The sequence below is a fragment of the Truncatella angustata genome, assembly GCF_020726525.1.
Source record: "Truncatella angustata strain MPI-SDFR-AT-0073 chromosome Unknown BKA67scaffold_8, whole genome shotgun sequence".
In the NCBI taxonomy this organism is placed as follows: domain Eukaryota; kingdom Fungi; phylum Ascomycota; class Sordariomycetes; order Amphisphaeriales; family Sporocadaceae; genus Truncatella; species Truncatella angustata.
Genome location: NW_025763388.1, coordinates 336,561 through 362,575, shown reverse-complemented (window position 1 = coordinate 362,575; position 26,015 = coordinate 336,561). Strand labels below are relative to the sequence as shown.

General features: G+C 51.3%; 6 protein-coding genes across 6 annotated transcripts; 4 read left to right on the top strand and 2 right to left on the bottom strand.

Annotated features, from left to right (window-relative positions):
* Positions 1–290: 290 nt before the first annotated feature.
* BKA67DRAFT_577433 (uncharacterized protein) lies at positions 291–4,360 on the bottom strand. The gene has a single exon (XM_046103633.1). The coding sequence runs from the start codon at positions 3,866–3,868 to the stop codon at positions 422–424; it is 3,447 nt and encodes a 1,148-aa protein (XP_045953939.1). The 5' UTR covers positions 3,869–4,360; the 3' UTR covers positions 291–421.
* Positions 4,361–6,602: 2,242 nt separating this feature from the next.
* On the top strand, positions 6,603–8,870 carry BKA67DRAFT_504186 (uncharacterized protein; the record flags this gene model as incomplete). Its single annotated transcript, XM_046097114.1, has 2 exons — positions 6,603–8,731; positions 8,786–8,870. Coding segments are annotated over 2 exons (2,214 nt in total), but the record flags the coding sequence as incomplete, so codon positions are not given.
* A 2,483-nt stretch (positions 8,871–11,353) lies between these two features.
* BKA67DRAFT_662217 (uncharacterized protein) lies at positions 11,354–13,526 on the top strand (the record flags this gene model as incomplete). Its single annotated transcript, XM_046107954.1, has 3 exons — positions 11,354–12,383; positions 12,433–13,309; positions 13,358–13,526. The coding sequence occupies 3 exons, from the start codon at positions 11,354–11,356 to the stop codon at positions 13,524–13,526; spliced, it is 2,076 nt and encodes a 691-aa protein (XP_045953937.1).
* A 2,997-nt stretch (positions 13,527–16,523) lies between these two features.
* BKA67DRAFT_386504 (uncharacterized protein) lies at positions 16,524–18,053 on the top strand. The gene has a single exon (XM_046096589.1). The coding sequence runs from the start codon at positions 16,775–16,777 to the stop codon at positions 18,008–18,010; it is 1,236 nt and encodes a 411-aa protein (XP_045953936.1). The 5' UTR covers positions 16,524–16,774; the 3' UTR covers positions 18,011–18,053.
* A 797-nt stretch (positions 18,054–18,850) lies between these two features.
* Positions 18,851–19,578, top strand: BKA67DRAFT_577418 (uncharacterized protein). Its single transcript, XM_046103632.1, has one exon. The coding sequence runs from the start codon at positions 18,979–18,981 to the stop codon at positions 19,252–19,254; it is 276 nt and encodes a 91-aa protein (XP_045953935.1). The 5' UTR covers positions 18,851–18,978; the 3' UTR covers positions 19,255–19,578.
* Positions 19,579–19,789: 211 nt separating this feature from the next.
* On the bottom strand, positions 19,790–24,697 carry BKA67DRAFT_662215 (BTB/POZ domain-containing protein; the record flags this gene model as incomplete). Its single annotated transcript, XM_046107953.1, has 3 exons — positions 19,790–21,380; positions 21,486–21,603; positions 21,652–24,697. 3 exons carry the CDS (start codon positions 24,695–24,697, stop codon positions 19,790–19,792), a joined length of 4,755 nt encoding a protein of 1,584 aa, XP_045953934.1.
* Positions 24,698–26,015: the final 1,318 nt, after the last annotated feature.

Here is a 26,015-nt window from a genome sequence, read left to right as displayed (position 1 = left end):
GCGATGTAGGCATAAAGAACACGAGAATCTAGAACTGTGTACTGGCGGTGACGAGTAGCTCCCAAGGCTTCCGTGGCGGGTTTCATGCCGGACCCTTACGGCAGCAGCATCGCTAATCTGTCGACCTTGGATTTATCCCGAACGCCTTCCCAATAAGCTTACAACGTCCAAAAACAGGTCCGGCGGTATTAAACCGTTCCAACTATCTGAGAAGAAAATAGAAACATATTGAGATGTACCCATGACTGTGGGTTCACCGATAACATTACGCAAGTAGCACAAGAGGTCGATTAGTTGACAATATTTATTACACTAACTGGCCAAAGTCCATGCATTACCTCACAATACCGTGCTGACGAATCTGTCTAGCAGATGGGCGACCATGATTGCCCTCAATTAAAACCTCTCAGCTCACAACATCTTAACTTAGATCGAACCCAGCCCCTGACTGTACGGCGTATAATAGCTTGCTCTTCAAGACAGCAGCCGAGCTGTACCTGGGGAGCTTGAGAAGATTGACACAGGTGCTCGTGCTGGGAAGTCGCTCTTCATCGGTGCCTCCATCACGGATGGAGAAGCGGGGACTTAGTTGTGAAAACCCAAGCAGAGGCGCTCTTGGTGTCGAAGTCACATACTTGAGGACCTCTCGGCGTTCTTCGTCCTTGAGCTCATGCATAACTTTCCAGAACATCTGAATTGTTGGGTGTTCAAGGCCATCGTCGCCAATAACGTATAGCCCAGAATAGATGGTGTTGTTGCGGAGATCTTCCACATCAATTTCCGAGCTGTCACCACCTACGAGGCGTTGAAGTTCTGACTGGTTGAACATGGACAACCATGATGGCTCAATGATGCTCCCTAGGCCGCGCAGAAAAGCTTTGGTCTGTTGGAATGGTTGAGCTACCAGTCGATGGCGTGCTACATATGAGATGTAGAGTGGCCTATCTTTGTTGGTGACAGGAATGTTCTCGCCATCTTTCCGTAAAGGACGAGTAATTGTCTTGATTTGACCTGTCTCCGGATTCGCAACACGATCGTTGATGGTAAAATCCAGAGCAAGATCCGTAACATCCCCAGGGTAGTTCTTCAGATTTAATAAGCCCTTGTATAGATCAGGGTCGAGGTCTCGTAGGTCGTTCAGACTAGCCCGGAAATCCGATGAACTTTGACTAGATGAAGACCACTTCAACAGGAAAAAGCTGGCAAATGCAAGGTCAATGAGGATTCCCTCGTACATGCACTTGCCAACTACACGTCCCAAGAACTCGTATTGCTTTGAGAGGTCTTGTAGCCGGTTATTCCATTCGAGAGAGTTTTCTGGGATGCCGTAATATCTAAGTGTCTCCATGCGCTCGTCATATGCTGTGGGGTTTGGATACAGTAGGTTCTGGCTGTTGGTCACGAAGAGCCCGTGGTGCTCTGGGTTAAACGCCTCGTTGGTGACACTGGTCAGGAACTCTTTAGTTACGCCACCACCGTCGATGCCAGCTTCTGGTTGGTCGAATTGATCAACAAATGTGATCTGAATGGGTTCTTTGAGTGATTCACCCAACGACCAGAACTGGTCATATGCATCGTGGAACAGCTGACCACGCTTAATCGTCGCAGAATGTCGCCCGAGGACATCTCGCCCTCCATGGCTGGATGGTCCATGAAGAACAGACATACGCCACTGATCAGCATCAATATAGCCATTCCTTCGCTTTTGTTTATCAAGCTGCACAAACTGACGGAAGATTTGTACGCGAACCTCAAATGGAATTGTAAATGGCATGTGTCGAAGGATTTCAAGCTTGGGCCCGACCTGGGCGAGAAGCTTTTCTCGTTGTGCCCTTCTGTGTTGCCTGGTTCTTTCGATTTGAGCGTAGCGTGAGACGCGATGACCATGAGCAGTACGGAAACCCTGCGAAGCGTCCACATCGACATCACTCATTTCCTCATCTTCGTCCTCGGCTTCAGCCTTCCTTTGTTCCTCCAGAACGACAGCGGATAGGAACCCATCCATGTCAAAACGGGACGTCATGAGCCAAAAGCCTTCTTGCAAGAAAGGCCTACGGGAATCTCGCTCATAAAGTGAGCGCATAGTAGCAGTTGCCGACGTTCTCAGTTCAAGAACATCCATACCCTGAATACCGGCAAATGACGTGGCGACTTTCTCAGGTACGATTTGAGTGTTGCCGCCTGAAGAGCCGAAGAGTACAGAGACATCCGTCTTTGCCGAATGTGTAGTGGATGGCATAATATCGTTGAGGTTGTAATAGAGTGGGAAGGCAAGGTTCTTCAAGAACGAGACCAGTTCTTTAAGTTCTGCCAGGTTCAGACTGCTGCCCCGTATACGCAAGACAGCTGGGCTTTGAACAGAATGGACCTCGTTCTCCCTGGGTAGGAAATCCTCGTCGTCAGTCACACGGAGAAGGAAATTATAAAGTTCAAGGAACAAGAGCAGAGTACGCCACTCTTGGTCCCGAGCAGGATCTGGCTGTAAGAGAGATACGACGGCTTTCGATTTCTGTTCAGCTTCCTTGTGTGCTATCGCAGAAAAGATGTGTGTACCTAAAACTGCCTTCCACAAGAACTTAACTGAGGGCACAGTTGTAGGTATAGCAGAGTCCTGTGTAGTGACATCGCCCTGGAAAAGGCGTATCTTGATGTCATCGCCATGGCTTGGGAAGCAGCGGAGTAGAACCAATGTGTAACCAGCCAACAAACTTGCGTCTTCAGACATCTGAACACTTGACACAGAAGTAGAGGTGAAGCGACTTAGGAGCTCTGTAATGCAGTCTTCACTAACAAGAGAGTCTAGCTGATCTGTGACATATGGGGGTAAAGGTCCAATAGACTTTAGGTCGGAAACATCGGCTTCGTCATCAGACTCCTCGTCGTCATGTTGTGGATTACCGCGTAATCGGATGTCTGAAGATAGCTCAGTCAATTGTCGATAAAGAGCCTCAAGATATGCGGAGCCTTGTGATGCTAATGACGCTCGATTCAAAGCAATGAAATGGGCCAGTAACCACAAAAGATCGTCGCGAGATCGTTGATGGGCTCGTTCATGTTGTACTAGCCCAACAATAATGCTCTGGGACAATGCCTGAATATTCAGAAATCTGGTGACCTGTGAAGGGTTGCGCTGCAGAAATACCAAGCTTGGTGATGTCAAGAAGGAGAAAGCAAACGCCTCGTACGATTCTGTTCCTGTCTGGCCTAAAGGTGCCGATATGGCAGTGGCGAGCAATTCCTCGTTGCTGGTAGAAATATTGGGTTGGTTATCAAAGCCACTTTGCGTGCAGTACTTTATGATCAGTTGGTAGTATCTGTCCGAAATACGAGCGACCGAAGATGGTTTCTCTTTGATAATGTCTACCAGCAGACTAAGAAGACGCTGCGAAGTGTTTATCGACCGCGGTTCTAACGCCGCCACCAAGACTGTGGTCAAAGTTCGCCATTGACGGTCGTGCAGGTCCACTCTGCCAGAAACTTTAAGATCATCCACAAAACCGTCCAGTCTTTCTTGATCCTTGGATTCGGCTGGGTCGAAGAAAGTGTTTATAAGAGGTAGGGCTTTGATGACGCGATCTTGTGGGTTGATATTCTGCTTGTACAAGTCGTCCCAATCTCTTCGTCGCTGATTCCGGACATCCGTGCGAATCTTGTGTCCCCTCCACACGCGCTGGATTTGCCTTGAAGCAGCAATCTGGTCCCGTTCTCTTTGTCTCTTTTCCCTTTCTGCTTGAGCATTGACCACAGTCTGCGAAGCTCCTGAAGGTGCGGCATTCCAGCCCGAATTTGCCCACGGGTTCGTAGCTTTTTGTCCACTAAGGTTCACGTTCCGAGGTCGTTTGGAGTTACCAGTAAATGTTGAAAACATGGCGGCGGTGTCGGGGGTTAACTCGAAAGCTGAAGGGGTCACAATCGCCGATGTGAAAGATATGTGAGATCTCTCTGATGTCGCCAATGTGGAAGGTTTCTCGCTGACGTTGGAGATGGAGGAGTTTGGATGAGTCGCAGCTGTGAGACTGGCGACGCTGTGTTCGTCGATGCAGTGAATCAAATTTAGCAGTGATAATGCCTCCTGCCTGTTGACCGCCGTCTATGTGCAAGAAAAATGCCACCCAAGATCGACATGTATCCTACTTAGCGATGTTTGATGCAACGAAACTGTGCCAGGTATTATGATGGTGTGCTACAAGAAAACAGCATTATTCGGCTCCAAACCTGAGCCGAATCACGGCCGTGAGCGAGGAGAATTAAAGACAGCCAAACAAACGCCTTGATGCCTTTCTAGAGGTTTCAAATGTTAGGCCTGCCTACATAGGCCAGCTTGTAGAAATGCTTTCGCGCGGGTTTGACAATGCGCATTTGAGCAAGCTTAAGGCTGGATCTAACTAGGCTCTCTCTCGACGTCGCAATGGTCACTGCTCTGTCAGCTGCTTCCACCAAGTCGGAGTAATCACGTAACGTAACGCCACCCACTTGCCCCACCGCTCTTCCCGGGGCTCTCGTAAACCTACAGCATGAGAAAGCGCCGGCAAGTATTGTAAAAGTGTACAGATAATATTGTATTTATCCCACAGTTCTGTGAGACATATCGTGCACATGTCCGCACAAAGATTGCCTGCTTTTACATCACTCTGTACCTGACTGGCACTCGTAGAAAGACTATGCCCTGCTATAGTACATACCGCTCAAAATGTGCTTAGGGGAAGCTAAACTGTAACAGAACATGGAGGGGTACAGTAGCTATCCCCTTCCTTATCTTGGGCCACCGTAGATAGGCTAAGATAAGAAGTGGACTGGCTCTGACGCATGAACGAACTTGCACAAGCAGAATCATCGAGGGAAGTGCAGTGAGTAGTCATCCAAATTGAACTAACCCAACGCTCATGTCGTGTCGTGCAATGCCATGACACTCTTTCACCCTCCAGTTTCTTGGATCAAGGAGCAGATGAGGGGGGAAACAAAGGGCAAAAGAAGAAGAAGAAGAAGAAGAGAAAGAAAGAAACCTTGAAAAAGAAATGCAGCTTGTCCAAACTCCCCCCAAAAAAATCAGAAATATCGGTATGCTGTCGTTGTCGATAAGATATAGTAATGTAGTGAGGAGTACTGACCTAGAATGACCTTGGTTCTGCCCACGTAGGGTATTGCTCTGTATACCATTTCTCGATATGAGAGAGGTCAGGTGTCTATGCAGTGATGGGCATGGCAATGCGCCCGTTATCTTAATTGTAAACGAATTAGCTTCAGCGGCTCTGTTTGATATTTGAGTCTGTTTCAACCTTCAGTCACTGTTCACAGTTTTCAGGGTCCGATGAGTGCGCACAGACGGTGGCTTTCTCAGCCCTACAATACACTTTGATCAATACCAACAAAGAGGCATGCTTCCTTCTAAAAGGCTTCCGAGTAGATAAATATATACTTATAGTTCTGTGAAGACTCGAGGTATCGGCAGGAAGTTGGCATATTTCTAGCTATTGGGCAAATCTGCGCTTCCTGGTAATAAAATGCTGCTGACTTGATATGTAAGTTAAAATGACTACGTGGATGCTTATCGAGAGGCTATAAACGGCTTAAACCCTGTCTGCTGACATCATATTAGACCAACTGGTAAAGAATGTTCTTTGGAAATGCAGTGTCATTTGAGACAAGAAACCAATTATTCTAGGTTGCGTTGCGCGCAAGACTGGCTGATTCTGTGATGCGCTTCGATATGCAGCCAACCTTTATAGATCCTATGACGTTTCAAAGAAGCCCTCTGCCTGGTGCAACACTGCAACACAGCCCGCTTCATTTGTGAGCTCTTCATGTGTTAAGAAATTCCACACACATTCGCGACTGATGACAATTTAATATAATATCGGTTCAATGTAGCGGAAAGTGGGAATCCAGAGTGGTTGATGTTGGGGGGCCGGTGTTGGCAGGCATGCAGGCATGGCTCAAGCCCCGCGGCGGTCTGAGGCACTCAGAGCACGGGCCAACCAGTAGGTTCGCACCTTCTCAGTCATTCGAATTTTTTTTTTCTTGAAAATCGTTTGCGGCCATTCGAGTTGAATGGCCTTCCGTTTCCCTTCTTCCCTCAACCACCAACATCAAACCATCTATTTTTTCACCCACTTGAGATCTCAGTCAAGGAGTGCGAATTTTCGTACTACACAGCTGATCTCTTCCCAGCCATAAAGAAAAACACAAAAAAAGGTTAAAATCAACTCGCACAAAATCCCAATCTCCAGACTTCGTGTCTATCACCAAATTGAGGCTTCTTGAATAGATTCGAACTTCTCCTCAAGCCCTTATCTATTCAGCCTTCCTCTACCACCGAAAACTCCTCGTTCTCGTTCTACGGAGAACTTGTCGTATTTTTCGCATCTGGCCCTTTGAAGTCATCGGTCTTTGTCCCGTTCCGACTTCTACGCCGCGCGCAGCTTCGATTTAAGGTCTTGGTAAGCCACCCATGCTCTTTTCTGTCCATGCGACGACTCTATCACGGTTCCAGACTTGCATCTAGCCGCACTCATTTTCATCTTCATTTCCCATTTCTCCCGAAGCCCACAGCTAATGTTTGATTTTCCGCAGTCGAGCAAACCACTCTTCACTAGATCACCATGTCTGCCGCTCCTGAAACCAACGCTGTTGATCAGCTTACCACTGATCTCGGCAATGCTTCCCTCAACGGCGGCGATGCCAAGGCTCCCACCGTCGACACCAACGTCGCTGGCGATGCTCAAGGCGACGAGGCCGCTACTCCCAGCACCGCCCAGACCCCCCACCCCCACGCTTCCGCTTCCCTCTACGTCGGTGAGCTGGATCCCTCCGTCACTGAGGCCATGCTCTTCGAGCTGTTCTCTTCCATTGGCTCTGTTGCATCTATCCGTGTCTGCCGTGATGCCGTCACTCGCCGCTCGCTTGGTTACGCTTACGTCAACTACAACTCCACCCCCGATGGTGAGCGTGCTCTCGAAGAACTTAACTACACCCAGATCAAGGGCCGCCCTTGCCGAATCATGTGGTCTCAACGTGACCCTGCCCTCCGCAAGACCGGCGCCGGGAACATCTTCATCAAGAACCTGGATGCTGCCATCGATAACAAGGCTCTTCATGATACCTTTGCGGCTTTCGGCAACATCCTGAGCTGCAAGGTCGCCCAGGACGAGAGCGGTGCCTCCAAGGGTTACGGTTTCGTTCACTACGAGACTGACGAGGCCGCCGCCGCCGCCATCAAGCATGTTAACGGCATGCTTTTGAACGAGAAGAAGGTATACGTCGGCCCTCACATTCCCAAGAAGGACCGCCAGAGCAAGTTCGAGGAGATGAAGGCCAACTTTACCAACGTTTACGTCAAGAACATCGCCCTCGAGGCTTCTGACGACCACTTCCGTGAGCTGTTCGAGCAGTTCGGTGATGTCACCTCGTCATCTCTCGCCCGCGATCAGGAGGGCAAGTCTCGTGGCTTTGGTTTTGTCAACTTCACCACCCACGAGGCTGCTGCCAAGGCCGTGGATGACCTGAATGGCAAGGACTTCCAGGGACAAGACTTGTACGTTGGCCGTGCCCAGAAGAAGCACGAGCGCGAGGAGGAGCTTCGCAAGTCCTACGAGGCTGCCCGTCAGGAGAAGGCCAGCAAGTACCAGGGCGTCAACCTGTACATCAAGAACCTGAACGATGATGTCGACGATGAGAAGCTCCGTGCTATGTTCTCTGAGTTTGGTCCCATCACCTCCGCCAAGGTCATGCGCGATAGCCTCAGCGAGTCTGGCGACGAGGCCGAGCCCAAGGAGGGCCAGGAAAACAAGGAGAACGAGGAGGAGATTCCCGAAGAGCCTAAGGAAGAGGATGACGACAAGAAGGAGAAGAAGTCCGGCGACAGGAAGCTTGGCAAGAGCAAGGGTTTTGGCTTTGTCTGCTTCTCCAACCCCGAGGATGCTACCAAGGCTGTTACCGAGATGAACCAGCGCATGTTTGATGGCAAGCCCTTATACGTGGCCCTCGCCCAGCGCAAGGACGTCCGAAAGAGCCAGCTTGAGGCTAGCATTCAAGCTCGCAACCAGCTCCGTATGCAGCAGGCCGCTGCTGCTGCTGGCATGCCTCAGCAGTTCATGCAGCCTCCTGTCTTTTACGGTCCCGGCCAGCAGCCCGCCTTCCCTCCTGGCGGTCGCGGTTTGCCTTTCCCTCAGCCTGGTATGGGCATGCCTCAGGGTGGTCGTCCTGGTCAGTTCCCCAATGCCTTCCCCCAAGGAGGACGTGGTGGCCCTGGACCCCAGGTCATGCCCCAGATGTACATGCCTGGCCAGTTCCCCCCTGGCGCCGCTCCTTACGGCCAACCCAACAACCCTCAGTTCATGGCTGCCATGGCCCAGGCTCAACAGACTATTGGTGGCAACGGCCGTGGCGGTCCTGGCGGTCGTGGACCTATGCAAGGCATGCCCGGCATGGGTGGCCCCGGTATGCCAGGATATCCTCCTAATGGCCGACAGGGTCCTGGCGGCCGTGGTGGTGCCCCACGCAATGGACCTGGTGGACAATTCCCCGGCGGACGTGGAGCCCCCGCCCCTCAGCAAGATTTAACTCCATCTTCGCTGCTCCAGTCTCAACTTCAGGCACACAACGGAAACCCCCAGCAGCAGAAGCAGATGCTCGGTGAGGTCATCTTCCCCAAGATCTCTGCTATTCAGCCTGATTTGGCGGGCAAGATCACTGGTATGCTCCTGGAGATGGATAACACCGAACTCGTCAACTTGTAAGCTCATTCTCGCCTGACACGTATTTGATTATGATATTGACACATTCACAGGATCGAGGATGACACCGCTCTTCGTGCTAAGGTCGATGAGGCCATGGCTGTCTACGATGAGTATGTCAAGTCCCAGGGCGGCGAGGCCGACAAGGCTGAGCCGGCCAAGGAGGAGAAGACCGAGGAGAAGGCGTAAACTGGCAAATGCCTATGCCAAGTAGCGACGAGATGTTCTCTCATGCTGCGAACCTCGTCAATCACGGCCATGATTGGTCTTTCGTTTTCATTTCTTTTTTTTTCATGATTACTCGTTTATCGATCTGCCCCTCTGTCGGCACAGTCGATCTTTCGAATGGGACTGGAAAAGTTTATGATACCTGGCACGTATTCCAGCGATGGATGGGCGTGTCAATTTCTGCATTTCTTCCGCCATTACGTCATATGTTACGGCTTCACGACACATGCTTTCTTAATGCTTGGTGGATCTGAGAACATCTTGGACTCGCCGCATGTCATTAAGACCACAACCCCCAATTACTGTTTGCGTGTATTGATAGACTTGCTTTGGTTGAATGGTGTTGATTGACACCCGGCGTTCACGGTCAAAAGTAGGGTTGCCTGTGGTTTTAAATTGGCACCGAAGGGAATGGCGGCTTCATGATTCAGACCTAAATACCCAGAAGGCTGCCAAGAGGGATACAAATCCCGAGGGTCGGAGGTCAGTCCAGACAGGAGCTTCTGATACCTTGAATAAAAATATTCACCTCAAAAAAGGCGTTGACACTGTGTGATAAACACTCTACGAAGTGTAATTCTAAGATTAGTGATGATTTGTGTGCCACCTTACTCCCGTACATACGTGTATCGTCACTAATGTAGTCCTGGTAGGCGTACGCCCGGACAGCATCGTATCCTGTAAATTCTCAACGACACAGCATGGACGGTTTCCAGGCTACTCCCAGAACCATTCCATGTCTCAAGTCCGACCTGAGTGAACATTCCGGCATCATATTAATAAAGACGTAGGCCACAAATAAACGGTGAAGTTGAAACTGTTCGATTTTACAACTCATGCTCAGAGACAACGGATATACCCCCGTAGGGACCTCCCGAAGCCACCTCAAACACAATGCGACTCGTCCCACCCCATGATCGTCCAGTCCAATGTAGTCACGAATTGAAGAATACAAACAGTCACTGCTGGTGAAGCTCTCCGCAGAATACTGCGGCATAGATAAGAACTAACACACTAGACAGTATCGAGCTCGTGGATCACTTACAGCCACAGGGAATGGCATCGAACTGTATGAATATTAGAAATTGGGGAAGGAGGATGTGAGGGAAGGAAAAGAAAGAAAGAAAGAAGAAGTAGATGTAGAAGCAGAAGAATGAAGGAATTATGTTATATGTTTTGGAAGTGACCGTTTGCTGTAGATTAGTGTAATTAATTAGCCAGACTATGACTGACTTGGCGCACATTTATGACATGTGCTCGCAGGCGCAGGGAAATACTCAGCCACTGGCCGGTGCGGAGTAAGTTTGGAGTCTAAATAATAACGTTAGCTTTGTTCGAGTGCCGAACGTTTGTGATCAGTTAGTGACCGTCACTTGCCGGGCGCATGGCACACAAGACCAAGACTACATATATCACCGCACGGAAACACAACAACAGCAACAAGAAGCAGAAGGAATGTACGGTTTCGTGCCCAGGGCACGGAAAATCGACTTTGAGCGGCAGGGGTCTCGGTGTTGCGGCACAGTGGGCAGTCGGCAGCGGGCAGCGGGCAGGCTTGGCGAGCATTTTTATGTTAGCCAAAATACTTGCAGCTGAGATGGACAAATTTGGGAGATGGAGCTTGGGAGGATGATTTACGCCTAATCAAAAACCTTGTCAGCAACGACCCTGTCGAATCGAAAGCCTGGGGCCCGCGGCGGGTATGCAGACTAAGCGATTGATCAATGACGACTCCCAACCAACTCCCAATTATCTCGAGAGGCCAAGAAAGCCCAACCTTGCGAAGTCGTGCCTCCTGTCGCTCGCCAAGCCTGAGAAGACACTTTCCCCCGCTCCAACGGCTCGCACTCTCCTGACCTCCCAAGCCTCTCTCGCTACACAATAACTCTAACATCTGCGACGGTCTCACCACGCTTGGCGACACACGAGGCCTCCATTTCCCTTGGCCCCACCCTCTCGCCAGAGAGCCAAGACTCGAACCTTGAGCCAGCCGGAACGGTACAGCGCAAGATATCCATAACGCACAAGCAGCCCTTTCCCCAGGAGGCAAATGCTCTGAGCTAGAAGTGGCTCATCGAAGCTCTCAAAGGACAGCCCTTCTCCCCACGAGATGCATATGCTCTTCACTGCGCAACACCGCCCTTACGAAGCTCGACTAGTCACTGGTGCGCCGCCGAGAGTCTGCTGTGACGCCATTGTGGTTCTCGACAACAGATGCACGAATATCATCCGATTCCACGAAACGCTCCATTGAACGACCAGCTCACAAGGTCCGCCGTTTTGCAAACATTTGCCTTTCAACACCGCGAAGAGTACGAGGCTGAGGAATTGCAAATTCCCACGAAAACTTTCCAATCCAACGTTCGGGATTTTTTATTTGTTCAATCTTCAACATGTCTGGAAGAAAACTCATGTCGTTGGAGGCTGCGATGGAAGAGGAGCGGCTGCAGATCGAGGCGCTGCTGTCGCAACCAACCTCGCGAGGTCCGCCTTCGATAGGACGCTCTCCTTCGCCATTCATGAGCCCGCGCTCGCCTGTCCGGAGCATGCTGGATGTGGGTGGCCCATCCTCCACCAGAAAGAGCCCCCCTCAAGTCCGTAGCATGCTCGATGTCGACAGTACAGCTGCGCCTACGACTAGATCTCCAGGCGTGGCAAGTGCTCAGACATCACCGATCTTATCTACACGCCGTATAGTGCCGGTACCGTCTGGCGACATTCACCACAGGAGCATGTCAGACGCTTCCGCGAAGCCTGTATATACTGATCTACTTGGCCCACGCTCGCCACCGCTTCCACGAGATCGCAACGTGGACCTCACCACTGACTACAAATTTTCTGATATCTACGCGACCAATGTGGGCCAGGCTTTGCCAGGAAATCGGCGTGCGCCTGGTACCCAGCACCGCTCAGGCTCCATTGGGGAAGCTCTAAGAGGAGCCGACCTTTCAAACATTGTCCTGCCGGGCGACCATGGGAGGACATCGTTCTTGAGAGGAAACAGCAAGTCCAAGTCACCGCATAACCGCCTCAATCTGCGCTCCAACTCGCCTCATTCCAATCTGCTCGGAGCGTCCTCGGCCCGTGTCCGAGATGACGGCACCATTACTCTCGAGGACGGTTCAGTCATTGACAAGAACAGTGCATATCGCAGGCTCTCGGACGCAAATTTGGTATTTGGCGGCTCAAGTCTGTCCTCGCTGCCTCGAAAGAAATCGGACCGAGAAGGCCATGGGCGCATAGAGAAGTCCAACATGAGCCCATATGGAGAGATCTTGACCGATGATAGTGACGATGACGTGGTCAACTCTTCGGATGAGGAAGATCATAGAGGCAGAAAACTCACCACAAGAGCTGACAGCCGTGGCACAAACAATCCAGACAGAGCTGCGAAGAGTTTGCTGGCCGCCGCGGAAGACGAACGTAAGTTGCTTGTTCGAGCACACCCTTGAAGCCGCTAACACAACATCAGGTAAACACATTGCGTCGCAGCCTCAGTACAGATCTCTCCTGGACCCGGAAATCACCGTGACCAGTCCGAACGGAGAGAAGGCCAGGAGGTCTGGTAAACGCTCAATACAGCCGTCTACGAGCTTTGACCAGGATCCTCCCACGCGAGCGCCTACGCCAGATCCGAATGCAGACCAAGACGATCAAGACGTGAATGCTATCAAACGTGCGCAGGACCTTGGGATATCGTCAACGCCCATCATATCTACTCCTGAAGTACACAGATCAATCCGCATTCTCTATCGAGGCGAATTCTCGAGAATACAGCAGCATGCCGTGGAGGAGCATCGACGACTGCGCAAATACCTCGTGGCCATGGATTTGAGTGATGAGTCTACTCATGCACTCGAATGGGCTGTAGGCACGGTGCTCCGCGATGGAGACACGCTTATAGCCTTCTACTGTATGGACGAGGAAGCTAGTGGCTCCATCGACGCAGGATCACAGATACCGGACGATCCCAAGTCGATGCGAGAGCAAGCGGCAGTGGTCAACTCATTAGCCAAAAGCACCAAGCCACCTTTGACGGGCACTCCGAATCCTTTCAACCTGAGTCGGACATCCATGTCTCCACGCGTCCGTGCTGCGGAGGCTGGTAGCAACACGCCCTCACCTGCGCCTTCGAGAGGCAAATCGAAGTTGGAGGAGGAGCGGGAAAGAGCGGTTCAAGACGTCACGGACCGGGTGGCTAAGCTTCTGAGGAAGACGCAACTGGAAGTTCGCGTCATCATCGAGTGCATTCACTGCAAGAATCCAAAGCATCTGATTACGGAAGTGATAGATCTTGTCAGCCCAACGCTGGTCATTTTGGGAAGCCGCGGCCGGAGCGCCCTTAAGGGGTAAGTAAAATTGTTGGGTAGATATGAATGTTACTGACTGTGCGCTAGGACGCTTCTGGGCTCTTTCAGCAATTACCTCGTCACTAAGAGTTCTGCCCCTGTAATGGTGGCTCGAAAGCGACTACGCAAGAAGAGCAAGTACCAAGCACCGCCCAGGCAGATTAATAACCTTTCGAACCCATCTGCCCGAAGTCTGGAGACGGCCCGGATCGATTAGTACTTCGGGAAGGAAAGCCCTTGAAGAAAAAGAACTGATCCTAGCCTGGGGGAGAAGGGGGGGGAGAAGAACAAAAAAAGTTGCAAGGCTCAAAAGACTTATATAATCACTACATCGTGATAGATCAGGATTTTTACGGACCGCATAATTCTGGGGCGTAGGAATCTCTATTACCTACATGACTTGGGGCCTGGAGAGATTGTTATGACTGAATGTTTATCAACTGTCGTTTTGCTCTTTTTCACCTTTTGCATAGGCGAGTTTCATGATACGAGAAACATTAGCGAAAAGAACGCAACAGGGGGCCACAGTACAGGAACGAGGAGCTCAATTTTGTCCAGTTTGTGCTGTCTAAACAAAACAAGTAAATAGTGCTTAGAAGCGTGTTTGTAGCATTCTAAATATGTGGTTCACATGAAATGGAACGACTTGAGCGTTTGCACGACGTCCATGGCAAGTTGCGACAATATCTGTGGCCTGGCTGAGTACTGATAGGCCGTATATTAAATTAAGTAGCTACCTGACGGGTGAAGTTAGGTAGGTGGGTACTAGACTAGTAGATACCTCTGATTGAGAGGGGGACGAGAAGAAAAGCATGATAGCGACGTCCACCCCAGGATTGCGGAATGTTTATATTCCTCGTCCCATGACCAGATGGGCTGCAGATTTGTAAACAAAAGCTGGCGGCATGGGGATTTGATTGGCCAACCACGTCGACCTAGTTGCATTGACGGGCGTTGACGATGGGGCCTAACCAGACCGACAATCCAATTGCGGGGTGATAAGATACGGCCATGAGCATGATGGTGAATGAATGAGACGACGGCATTGGTCGGTCGCGGGGTTAGTTTGTTCCCACTTGGAGACGTGTCTAGCGCTCCCGCATCGCGTTTTTGAGAATGAAGTGCTTGCATTGACAGGGAAGGGGATTATGGTTAGGTATGGTGTGGTGAGTGAGTGAGTGAGTGAGTGAGTGGGTATGTATGTTACGTATGGGTGGGAAAGCTAGAGGGACCATCTCAGCAGTCTTTGCCTGGACGAAAACGCAGATAAGAAGCTACATACACGTCTATCACAGATCGGAAGTTCGAGTGCAGTGTTAAACCGATGGGCCATGTTTCGCAACCTACCTGACTGGAGAGAGAGTTGAAGAGCCGATCTTGAGCAGCCTCATCAATCAAGTCTCACCTTAACCATACCATTTCTGGCGGTAATCTGTATGCGACCACCCCGCCAGCGCAGGCAGTTGCGGGCCAGGAACAAGCAATACCGCTGCCCTTGGAAATTCCCACGGAAGGCGCACGGGCTGAACCTACTCATCCCTAACAGGCCTAGCCTCTTGCTACCCGCCTGACAATTGGCTGTTTGGTCTCGAGAGAGTCACACTAGACTGCGACAAGACAAAGCTCCCCCCCACCGTTCTGGCCGCCACCCCCGTCTGGGTCCCCCCCCAACCTCTCTCTATTTCAGTTGACGGGCGCATTTACTTTCACATATTCCACACTCGATAGAGACCTCGCTGCTACCTCTTGGAAAACTTGCGCAAATCACACCGCATAGAAGATCATCGCACATACTCCTCAAGAACTGTGTCACTTTGTCTTGGCTTCGACGGTTTTGATAATCAAACTATTGAGAGTTGAGGTAGAGAGAGCGTGTGTGTGTCCGTGTGTGAGATCAGAGAGAGAGAGAGAGAGAGAGAGAGAGAGACTGGGACTTTATTCGACGTTCGTCTTCCCCTCTGCGTCCCGAGATTGGATTGGACTGGACTGGACTTATAGGCGTCTGGAATTGGGCTTATACCTATCAGGGCCTTATCAGTACGGGTTGCCATACTCATACTCGATACGATACATACCTACTCAATCGAATAGAATCAATACCTGCCCTCCATTACCCTCGTGCGAACCCTTGCCGACGGTTCGAACTTTACGAGAGTTCGCTATTCCATGCCTCTAATCGCCGTGCACAATCACGTCGCACTATTTCACATCAATATTGCCCCGAGTACCTTTATCGCATCCTTCACCCTGTCGCTGTTCTTCTTCTTTGCCTATCTCGTCATATCTGGTTTCGTTGCGCCGCTTCGATTCCCCAGTCTGAATCCGTTGCCGCGAATATTCAGACCAAAACCCGCCATTGCGACTGCGCCGGCGTCTCTAGAGACGGACCTCGTCGCATTGCCCGACATCTATTGGCGGAGCCATAAGGCATTACCAGCGTTGCCGCAGCAGGAGAGACCGCTCCTGCAATTGACCGACTACGAGCACAACTTGTCGCATTCACCGTCGCCCCTTCAGTCGCCTGGTCGCAACAGCTTGCGATCATTCTTCTCAAGCAGCCGTCGCACAAGCAGCCTCAGCAACAAGGCCTACTCCCCTGGCGACAGAAACAAACATCGGAGCAGTACAAGTATAGAGATAACAGAGCTCGGCGTGGACGAGACAACACCAACAGAGGATGACAGCCTACCACAAGCAACACGACCTAAATCATCTGGACGCGTCGCTCGACGACTTCCGCGCTCCGTTGACCCCGCCGCCGACGCTGCCGCCGTCCTTCGTCCGCTACCCATCGGCTCGCTCGGGGTTCGCAGCGTCGTGCCAGTCGTCGCAAGCCATAAGCGACGGTCTTCCCGGAGAGGAGGAGGTGAGAGAGGCCATGATGGACGGGAACGCCAGCGATCTGTCTTCAGTCTCAAACGGTGGCTACAGCCCACCAGCCTGGAGAAGGCTCGAAAACGGTAATCGCAGCTCCGGTTTCTGGAGGCGCAACGACAACCTGCTAGGCCTGGGCATGGGCATGGGCATGGGCATGGGCATGGGCACGGATAGAGGATATGGTGGCGCCAGTCCTATGGGTGACTACTTCGAAGATAGATATAGGAGTCATGAGAGATATATGAGCCACGGTGTGCAGGAGGACGAAGAAGGCGACCATGTTCTCGAGCAGGCGATTAGGACTCGTCTGCCTACCGGGTCGCTAAGTCCTGAAAAGGGTCGCACGCCGGAACCTGGATTGCGCGGCCATGGCGAAGACGATGACGAAGGCGATGGCGACGGCGAAGGCGACGATGACGACGAAACGTTGGTCAAGATGAAGAGTTTATCGGCAAGTCCAGTCAAGGTCAAACGGGAAGTGGACGATATGAAGCGCGGCAGTGTGTTGGCGTCCATGTCGCCCGAGGCCACAAGGAGAGACAATTGTAAGCTTGACCTGAGAAACAAAAGACTCCTAAAACAAACTAAATGCTAAATGCCCTAGACATCCGGTTTGCAGTTCGCGCAGACATCCAGCAACGTACAGAACCCATCGAGACTGCAATTACTTTTGTGCGGTCAAAAGTGCGGGCTATTACAAAGTCTTGGGCCAACATCATACTGGCAACGTTAGTTGCTTTACTTTCGGTGTCTACGATTCGCTCGCTCTTCCAGCCAGCATCACAGCGACCAGTACCGGACTTGGTCAAGGTCGCCGGAATAGCGCGCTCGTTCGAGCCGCTGATCTATTACTCCGAGAATGGCGTATCACAAGTCGGTGATCTGCAAGCTACCGGCGTTGCTGTCTGGGATCTTGGCGAGAGTGTGCGCAGCTCTAATATGACGAGCGCACCACTCATCGTGCGGTCTCTCGATGAGTTATCCGACTCACTCAAGACGCTGGCCATCGAGCTCACCAAGTTCTTTGCAAACGTCGATGGAGATATTGATGGGATACTAATCGTCATGGATTGGGCAAGGCGGGAATTGACACAGCTTCAGGGCCAACCAAGCCCGCCGCTAGCGACAGCCTGGGCCAACATACACAACATCCTATGCGACGCCGGTCTGCTCGAAAACCCGACGACTGGCACGCCAACAAAATTAGGGGCCATCGCGACGACCGTGTTTGGCATGAGTCAACCGCAGCGCACCCGCTCGACACTGCAGCGCACATTCACGGAGTTTCTGGCGGTGCTTGAGGAAGCTATCAACAACGAGCTGCAGCACAGTCTGGCACTCTTCGGGCTCTTCGAAGCCATCGACCGCCAGTTCTTAAACCTTGCCCGCATCGTAGTCCGTGAGTCATCCCTGCAAGAAGACCGCCATGCCGACGACCTGTCGAGTCTCTGGACTCGCATCCTAGGCCCCAAGGCCAGCGAGGTCAACAAGTACGAACGCAACCGGCAGCTACTACGGAACGTGCGGGAGAAGACCGTGTTCAATAAAGGCATCCTGGTCGAGCACAACGGTAGGCTGCTGACCCTAAAGGCAAATCTCGAGAGTTTGAGGAGGAAGCTCGTATCGCCGCTGGTGAGGAGTGTGAACTCGAGCACCTTGAGCGTCACAGAGCAGGTCAGGGGATTGGAAGACGTCGGGATCTACCTCGAGGGCGTCCGGGCGAGACAGAAGGGCAAGCTCATGGAAATGCTCTACGGAAGCGTACGGCCAAACCAGCAGGTCGGCGGCGGACGAGCAGGGATGATCGACGAGGGCAGATGGTAGTTCGTACGCAAGAGGTGGACACATCTGCCCACGATGCTAAGCGTGCAATTCTAGGATTTGGTGGTTCTGTTTGGAGTTTTGGAAGGTTCAACGGCTGGATGGAACGGGAGTGCATGTACCAATGACATCATGTATGGGTTGTTCTGGGCAAAAATACGGGTTACCGTACCCCCTCAACCCCCAAGGCGCCACGGCAGCTTCGAAAGCTAAACGGATGATACCGGAGGCATAAGCCATGGAGGCAATCGGCGTTTCGCATAGGCATAATTGTTGGTAAGTCATTCATAGACCGCACGCACGGGAGGGCGTCATGGGCGTTCTTGGTGTTGACTGCTTGTGCAGGTTCTTTTTATTCTAAATTTCTTTTTGATTATTTTTCAAATTTCTCGCAAGGTAGCACTCAGATATCGGAAACTGAGATGCGTATATACACAAGGACGCGCGAAGGACCAGGGGCATGTATTAGGTAGTTCGAATAGAGTGTACGCCGTCTTCGGATCCACATTCACAGGAAACATGGCAAACCACAAGTTTTGCATGCCCAGTCGTGTCACGGGAATCCTCGGAGATGTTGTCTTCAGCCATGGGAGAATTTAGAAGGGCTTGCCCCACGCGTGGCAGGTGGTTCACCGCCGCGGACTCCTTTTAGACGATATCTCTCTGCTGCCACCTCCCCAGGCCGAGAGCCGCGTAGGTCCGCGCGTTTGTTCATCACTGGCTCTTTGGGCATGCGGTCATGTAGTGGTGGGCACGAAAGTCAGCGGCGGGGCATAACCGTCTTGATACCTGGGTGGCTAGACCTCATTAGTGTAGCACGGGAATATCTAATAAAAACAAGAATAACAAAACTTTTAAGTCCAATGGCTTTCGAGTTTGGTCACGACAGGGCAGCCAGTGGTATAATATAGGCTAAAATGGGTTTAGCCGTAGTTGAGAAGTGAATGCTTTGAGTTACGCGGTTCTCGGTTATGCGAAACCACTTTTTTTTATTTTTTAATCTTTTCTTTTTTCTTTTTCTTTCTTTTTCTTTTTCTTTTTGCTTTCGGTATGCACAGCTTTGGCGACGTGGCCTTTTGTTCAGCCAGAATCCTTTAATTAATTGCATCGGGATAGAACCGGATCAACGTGCGGCAAGGGAAAGCCATATTCATCTGGAGACTGACGGAAGAAACGAGACATCGCGATTCGGACTCAGGCAGTCGTCAGAGATGAGGGAAAGAAACCTAGATCACGGTCACAGGTAGTTAGATGTTGTGGGGTTCCCTTCGATGGAAGTATGTAGAGTGATTAACCGATCGGCACGACTCTGCGTCTGGAAACACTGCCCTCGCGCGGTCACACTTTGGAAGTCATAGCTAACTAGCCGGAAGTTGGCAGCGTTGTTGGTGTTGAATCACTAATACCTCCCATTCGTCATGTCAACCAGGTGTGAAATAACAGACTGAGAACGGCATGGTTGGGTGAAAAGGGCTTCATCGTACGTGGCGGGACAATGGGCATAGGAAACAATATAAGTTTGACAAGTCATGAGCCCAACCCCGTCGAAATCAGAATGAATACACTCAGGAGTAGCATCAAACGGTATCTTCGTTTCGTATCGTGATATGCTCCGATATGTTATTTGGTTCACTAATCTAAGTAGAAGAAGTATATACACATATGATTGATAACAAGGCCAATCGTTAACAGAAACTAATACCGGTATCGTTGCGTTTGCAGCATCTTATATTTTTGCCGTGTAACCAGGACGCCTCAAAATGCCGTATACTTTACATGCGGTTATGATGCTTGCTGTGCTGCCACTTTGCCACCTCGATGACCTCTGCCCCTGCCTCTAGAGGTCGTGGTTGGCGGTGCATGCTCGGTGTTGGAAGCTGTCGCACCGTTCTGATCTTTGGCAGGCCCAGCTTTCGGCTTACCACCACGCCCTTTGCGAGCGCCACCATGCTTCTTCTCGCCCTTGCTTTTGTCGCGACTTTGCCGCACTGCTTCTTCATCTTGTATGCGACGAGTCTCGGCATCCCACCATTCCTGGAATGCCTGCTCCTGTTGGATCTCCTCTAGGTTGCGCTTCGCCACTGCCTCTTTCACGCTTTCCTGCTCACGTTTTTCCTGATCGATAATATCCGCCAAACCCAACCCAATGAGACTTCCAACTAGCTTTTGTGGCTTCTGGATGTATGATTTTGAATGTGGCGTCAAGGGCTTAGCATCAGGCCGGACTGGCTGAGCCGAAGAAGACTGGGATGGTGAGGACGTGGTCGGAATTGAACCACTATTTACTCGACTTGGATCTGCGCGAGGAGTACCAGACCCCGATCGAGTCTGTCCCGAGAATCTAGTGTCGGGAGATGCAGCTCGTCGTGGAATAGAGATCCCCGATGCCTCCGCTGCAACAAGAGGCTTCGCGCCAGGTGGTGCGAGCGTTGACTTGGCGTCTGGGTTCATCGTTGCTTTGAACGAAGCCTGTGGAACGGTAGGGGTGGCCTTCCATGGCACGCTCTTCTTTTCCCCCACTTGTGTCCAAGCAGCTTGTGGCTTCTGTACTGTCAATGCTTCTTGCCTAGCAGCCTCATCCGCTTGCTGTTGCAAGAACTTCTTCCTTTCCTTCTGTGACATCCTCGGAGGTGCAACCTTGGCAGCTTGGCTTTTCTCTGCGGCCAGACCAGCAGAGAGGGCTGATTGTGTTGGCTTAGACTCTGCCATGATATCCCTAAGGTCTAGACGCGTTGTCGACAACGCTGCAGGGGCCCAAGGACTACCTCCGTGGGATACTCGTCTGCCCTCAACCGCGGCACCGGCTGGAGTGGTGCTTGGAGTAGCTCTGCCTGCCGGAGAGCTCGTGAAGGGAGCCTGTGGGCTTCTTCCTCCTTTGCCCTTTGGATTGCTCCAAGCTTCTTCGAGTGATGGAAGCTGATCAAGCTCGTCTTTAAGTGATGGGTCCAGGGGACGCGGCGGTGAAGACGGACTCGCCACACTCGACCCTTCTTCTTCCATATCGAAGATGAGATCGGCTTTGGAAGCCATCGGCCGAAGCGCTGGACTGAAAGGTTCATTTCGACCGGCCTTCGACTTCCGCCTGTTTCTATCAAAGGAGGGTGATTCAGCGGTCAAGTCGTCCACACTGCCAAACTTCGTTTTAAATGAAGATGAAAGCTTCTTTTCGTCATCTCTGGCAATCGTCCTGTAGGCTATTGCCTTCACTCGAATCTGCCTCTCTTCCTCAATATCTTCAGCTAGTAAAGGATACCTCTCATGCAGGAGCAGATCCGCTCTTCCACTTTTGGCGAAAGGGCATCGTGCGAGCTGGTTGTCCCTGACTATCTGGTCAAGCTCGAACAATAGATCTTCGTCTAGATTGTCAAGGAGACTAGTAAATTGTTAGTGGCAAGGTCATCTCTACAGGTTGTGGGTCAGGCAGCTTTCTGCGTTGCCATAGAATCCGAGATGAATCCAGCAACGAACTAAAACTTACTGATTCTCGAGCATTGTTTCCATCTGTAAGCAGATATACTCCAGTCCTTTGTCCTTGAACTCTGTAACTGAGCAGGAGCTCATCAAATTCAGTAGCACCGAAACGTTTCGAGTGGTCACTTGTACAGTCAGTGATAGTCCGATAGCGGGTGGATAAGAGTACTAACCAAAGCGGCCAAGGGCGTGTTGGCATATTTGTGCCAGACGGTCGAGCATTAGCTCATTGGCAATGCTCATCACGTCCATGACAAGCTCCGAGAAATCATCGATACTGTCGGCAACTACATCATCAAAAAGCTCCTCGCCTACGTCCGCATATAGATACTGCAGGACAAAGTGAAAGGATTCCGGATCAAAGTGCTTCAGATCTATAGGAGTCTTCTCGGAGGCTTCTTGACCAGCACGGCGGCTGGCTAACCACATGCCGCCAGAACGACCATTGAAAAGACCTTGGAACCAAGGACACCTCTGGCAAAGCAAGGAGCTATGAGCGGGAATTTCGTCACCATCCAGTTCGAGCAGCGCATCTCCATCTTCAAAGAACGCAGGATCTTCGATAGCCTTTCTGAAGTCCTGGTCCAAAGACTTCGCTGGCGTGCTTTGAATCCTGACGTAATGCTCAAGCTTAGCCATGCCGAGTTTACCAGCGACATTCATCAAATCCGTGCGGATCTGTCGGTATCGGTAAGCAAGGGGCGGCGACTGCCGCGTAAAATTCCACGCAGGAATCACCCTGTCAATATATGCGTAGACCACGATATTCAATAGTGCAATCAGATCGATGCCCGAGAATTCAATGACGGTAGAACCGCCCGACTGCGAGATCGAAAGTAGGTCCGGTATGTCATAGCTGCCAGTCTCGCGGAATCGTTGAAGGCCAGCACGGATGACGTGGCTCCGTGCTGTCAAAAGCCAGGAGTGCACTGGAATCTGTAGACCGCGTGCCGAACTCGTGCAGACAACCAACCCCAAAGGCTCATTCTTGAAATTCCAGCTTTGAAGATGAGTCGCTAAATCCTCCTCAAGATCCGTGCATGTCAATATCTCATAGCCGAGACTATCAACACGACCTTTCAGCACTTCGGGATTCTGAAACTTCCAAGTATCTTTGTTCTCACGTAAGCGCGGATTTGCTGCCTTAAATCCACGCAAAACACATAACGGAGCTAGGTCATGCCAGAGGTTCTGATCGTCTACTTCAATCTGGTTGCGGGTGACATCACAATCTTTGCGTATCGCAGCATAAGCACCAAACATGGAACTGCGGACGCCGACGACCCCAGTAATATATGGCACACGCTGGAACTTGAAATCGTTGCGCTTCTTGTCTATTTGCATAGATTTGGTGTCTTTCGCCTTGACACGTTTGACCCGGCGCCAGACAGCTCCGGATTGCGTTGAGATCATAAGCGTACCATTCTCGCCGATTGTGACGGATTTTGCACCATCCTTCCTCGAATTCCAGAGAAGTTGAGGAGTGGTTACAGCATCTTTGATTTTGGCTGGATTGGTTGTTGATGTGGCTGGCAAGTTGCCGTCAGCCTTATGGTTCAAGCTCATGGTGAACAAATCACCGCTTCCTGTCAAAGCCGCAATCGTCTCGCCACCAGAAGTGATGGAGTGTATTTCGCGACGACCAGTGTCATAACGCACAGACATGGACAGTTTGCCGGAACTCTGGAGGGGAGAGTTGGTGAAACTGTCGTGAAAAGGAAACTTGATCATGTTATAGCCGTAATTGGTAAAGACGCACACAGTGCGGTCCTCAAATAATACCGTTGTCGCCCTGTCAATCGCGGAAACCATTATAATGGATGAATGGGTCGATAAAAGTGATGCTGCCACCCTTCTAGGAACGGATTGAACCTCCAAGGACCTAGAATCTGCGTCCATGAGAGCTAGCTGACCGGCATTCTTGCCCCAACAATAGAGTGCAGATCCCGTGTGAGCCACGGAATGAATGGCTGAAGCGGCGATGCCAACGATGAACTCCTTTTTCAATGGTCCAAAAACTTGGCGTGGCGTGGTGCTAATGGGTTCTTCGTCCGGTTTCGATGGAGGAGGAAGTGCGTATCCAAGTTGCGACAGACTGTTTGAACCCCAAGTCCACAGCTCCCCATTGCTAGTGACTGCCATGGAGTGGTTCAAACCGAGCGCGATTTGGGTGACCTTCTTATCAAGAAGGCCATTCTGCACCGGTTTAAAGGTAAATTGGGCATTCTCATCGCCCAGACCGAGTCGCCCACCACGTCCTACACCACAAATATACAAATTCGAGATCGGGTCTGTGGTCAGGATTGCTGTATGTAGTTTGCCCATGATTACGTCCTGAACCATCAAAGGCCGGTTTTGAATCAAGACAGGTACCTCGAGTAGATCAGAGGAAAGCGAATCCTCCATAGTCGGGTGCTTTTTTCGTTGTTCGCAAAACCTTTCGTAGAAGTAACGGATCAGGTGATCCGGACGCTTAAGATGGACACGCTCCGGATACTGTCGATCGTCTTCATCACCCAGTCCTAGTGACATGTTTCTGTTGCTTCCAAACGTGAATACCTCCTCACCGAGGCCATGCATCTTCGAAGAATGACCACCGTGTTCATCATTATCGCCAGCGTCGTCGGCACCAGAGTCTGAATCCGAGTCTGAATCGTCTCCCGCCATCCTTAGCTGACGTAATGCGATCGAGGCATTGTAGACATCGAAAGGACTGTTGCCCTCGTTATCCTTGGTTTTGATGAGCTGTCCGATCTTGGTCGTGGTGTTCAGGCCTACGGACTCGGTCAAGTCCCTGCGCTCCTTCTCCAGTAGCAATCTTGCGACAGATATGTTCCCGTTGTAGAGGGCCCGGTGTAGTGCATTCCAGCCGCTTTCCGGGTCTTGCGCATAAAGGTCGATCGCAGGATGGTCGAGGAGGGCTTCAATGAAGGCTGTCGCATCGGCGGATGTCGAGGAAGCAGCGCGCAACAAGATGGTCAGACCGGCATGGTCACGACTGTTGACATCTGCCTTGGAGAGAGCACTCGCGCCATGCGCAGAGATCTTGCGAGACCTTGCAGCGACTCGTGGCGAAATACCGAATGCGCCGGGACTTCCTACTCCCTGGCCAGGACTCCTGGTCGAATAGGGACTATGGGAATGACCGGCCGGAGCCAGTAGCCGACAAAACCTGTCGACATCATTTTCCCAGTAGTATTTCCAGAGTAGATGACTCATGTGTAGCAGACGCGGGTGTCACAAAGCACTTCAGATAGCACCTCGCTGGAGCCTCGAAAATCGGGCTACGGCTTGTTTAAAGGTGCAGGAATGAAGCGCTTTTGACGGCAAAGGGGAGAATCCAGGGGGAACCGCTGGATGGTATGATGTGCTGGGTTCCTTTGTTGGCTCAGGCGTTGTGGCGATGGTGATTCAAGTGCGGGCGGATTCCAGGAGATAAGCTTCGGGTCTAAGATGACGTTGATGCGCTCTGAGACTGGATCAGCTCTGGGCGTCTTTTGATTTGCTGTACAGGTGTCTGGTCAGTTAGATGGGCCTTGACAATCGTGCGGCTGTATGCTATCTCGGCGTGCGATGATTCTTCAAGAGGGGCAGCAGGACAGGAGTAAAAGATCAGGACTTGGTGTCGTAATTGAAGCTGTCGCCTCTGTGCGCGTGCCGGCCCTTGGTGTCGAGATACGGGCGATCTAGGGTAGCTGTCTGGCCAATGGGAGCCGTGGACAGCGGCATGGGGTGCTTTCCATCCTTCTCAAGACCCGTGCAGCCTGGAAAGCTTCTGGCCTTGTCCAAGTTGCATGCCAGCATGGGTGTGCGTGCCCAAGGCGACCAAGACCTAATTCTCATGACCAGCGCCAACATCATCATACTTTATTACGCTGCCAGACCTCGTTGCGAATCTGTGCCTGCTGGTTGGTTGCTTGGCTGGATGACTTCACATGCTCTCAGCGAGCTATAGAGAGCACCCCCGCTGGCCGCTTCAGCAACGCTTGTTGTGCATGGAAGACATGCCTATCAATTGTGGGGGAGAAGATCCATCCGTTCGCATAGACCAAGACCAAGACCCAGGACGGGTGAGCTGCAGTCTTGGTGACGAATGGGGATAGCTACCGAGTCAAGAAAAGTATACCTTTCTCGACCAGCACAACACAGGGCTTCCATGCGAAGTGGTGATACCGTAAATAAATCCATGCTGTGCCATTTACCGCGAGGAAGCAATCTCCATGCGAACGAGCATGTTCACGTACTGTATTGTAAAGAGGTGGCTGTGCCAGGACATTCCGTGTGCTTGTGCCCAGGTACCAGTCAATAGTCTTCATCTTTTTCTCTCTTTTCCTCTCCGCCAAATCATGTATCATTCGCGCCTCGAGCGTCCTCAGTCAGCACTTGCAATAAATCATTGCTGTTGTTAGTGGTCTATGTGTTTGGCATATAAAGTGGCCATCACCAGGATAAGCATTCACACGCCGGCTTATCGCTATCAATGTGGGGGATTTGGATATGGATTTTGGCTTTGGATTTCAATCCGATACACGGAGGA

Coding starts and splice junctions, on each gene's coding strand:
- BKA67DRAFT_386504 (XM_046096589.1), top strand. CDS start 16,775: ATGCTAAATGCCCTAGACATCCGGTTTGCAGTTCGCGCAGACATCCAG.
- BKA67DRAFT_577418 (XM_046103632.1), top strand. CDS start 18,979: ATGCGAAACCACTTTTTTTTATTTTTTAATCTTTTCTTTTTTCTTTTT.
- BKA67DRAFT_577433 (XM_046103633.1), bottom strand. CDS start 3,868: ATGTTTTCAACATTTACTGGTAACTCCAAACGACCTCGGAACGTGAAC.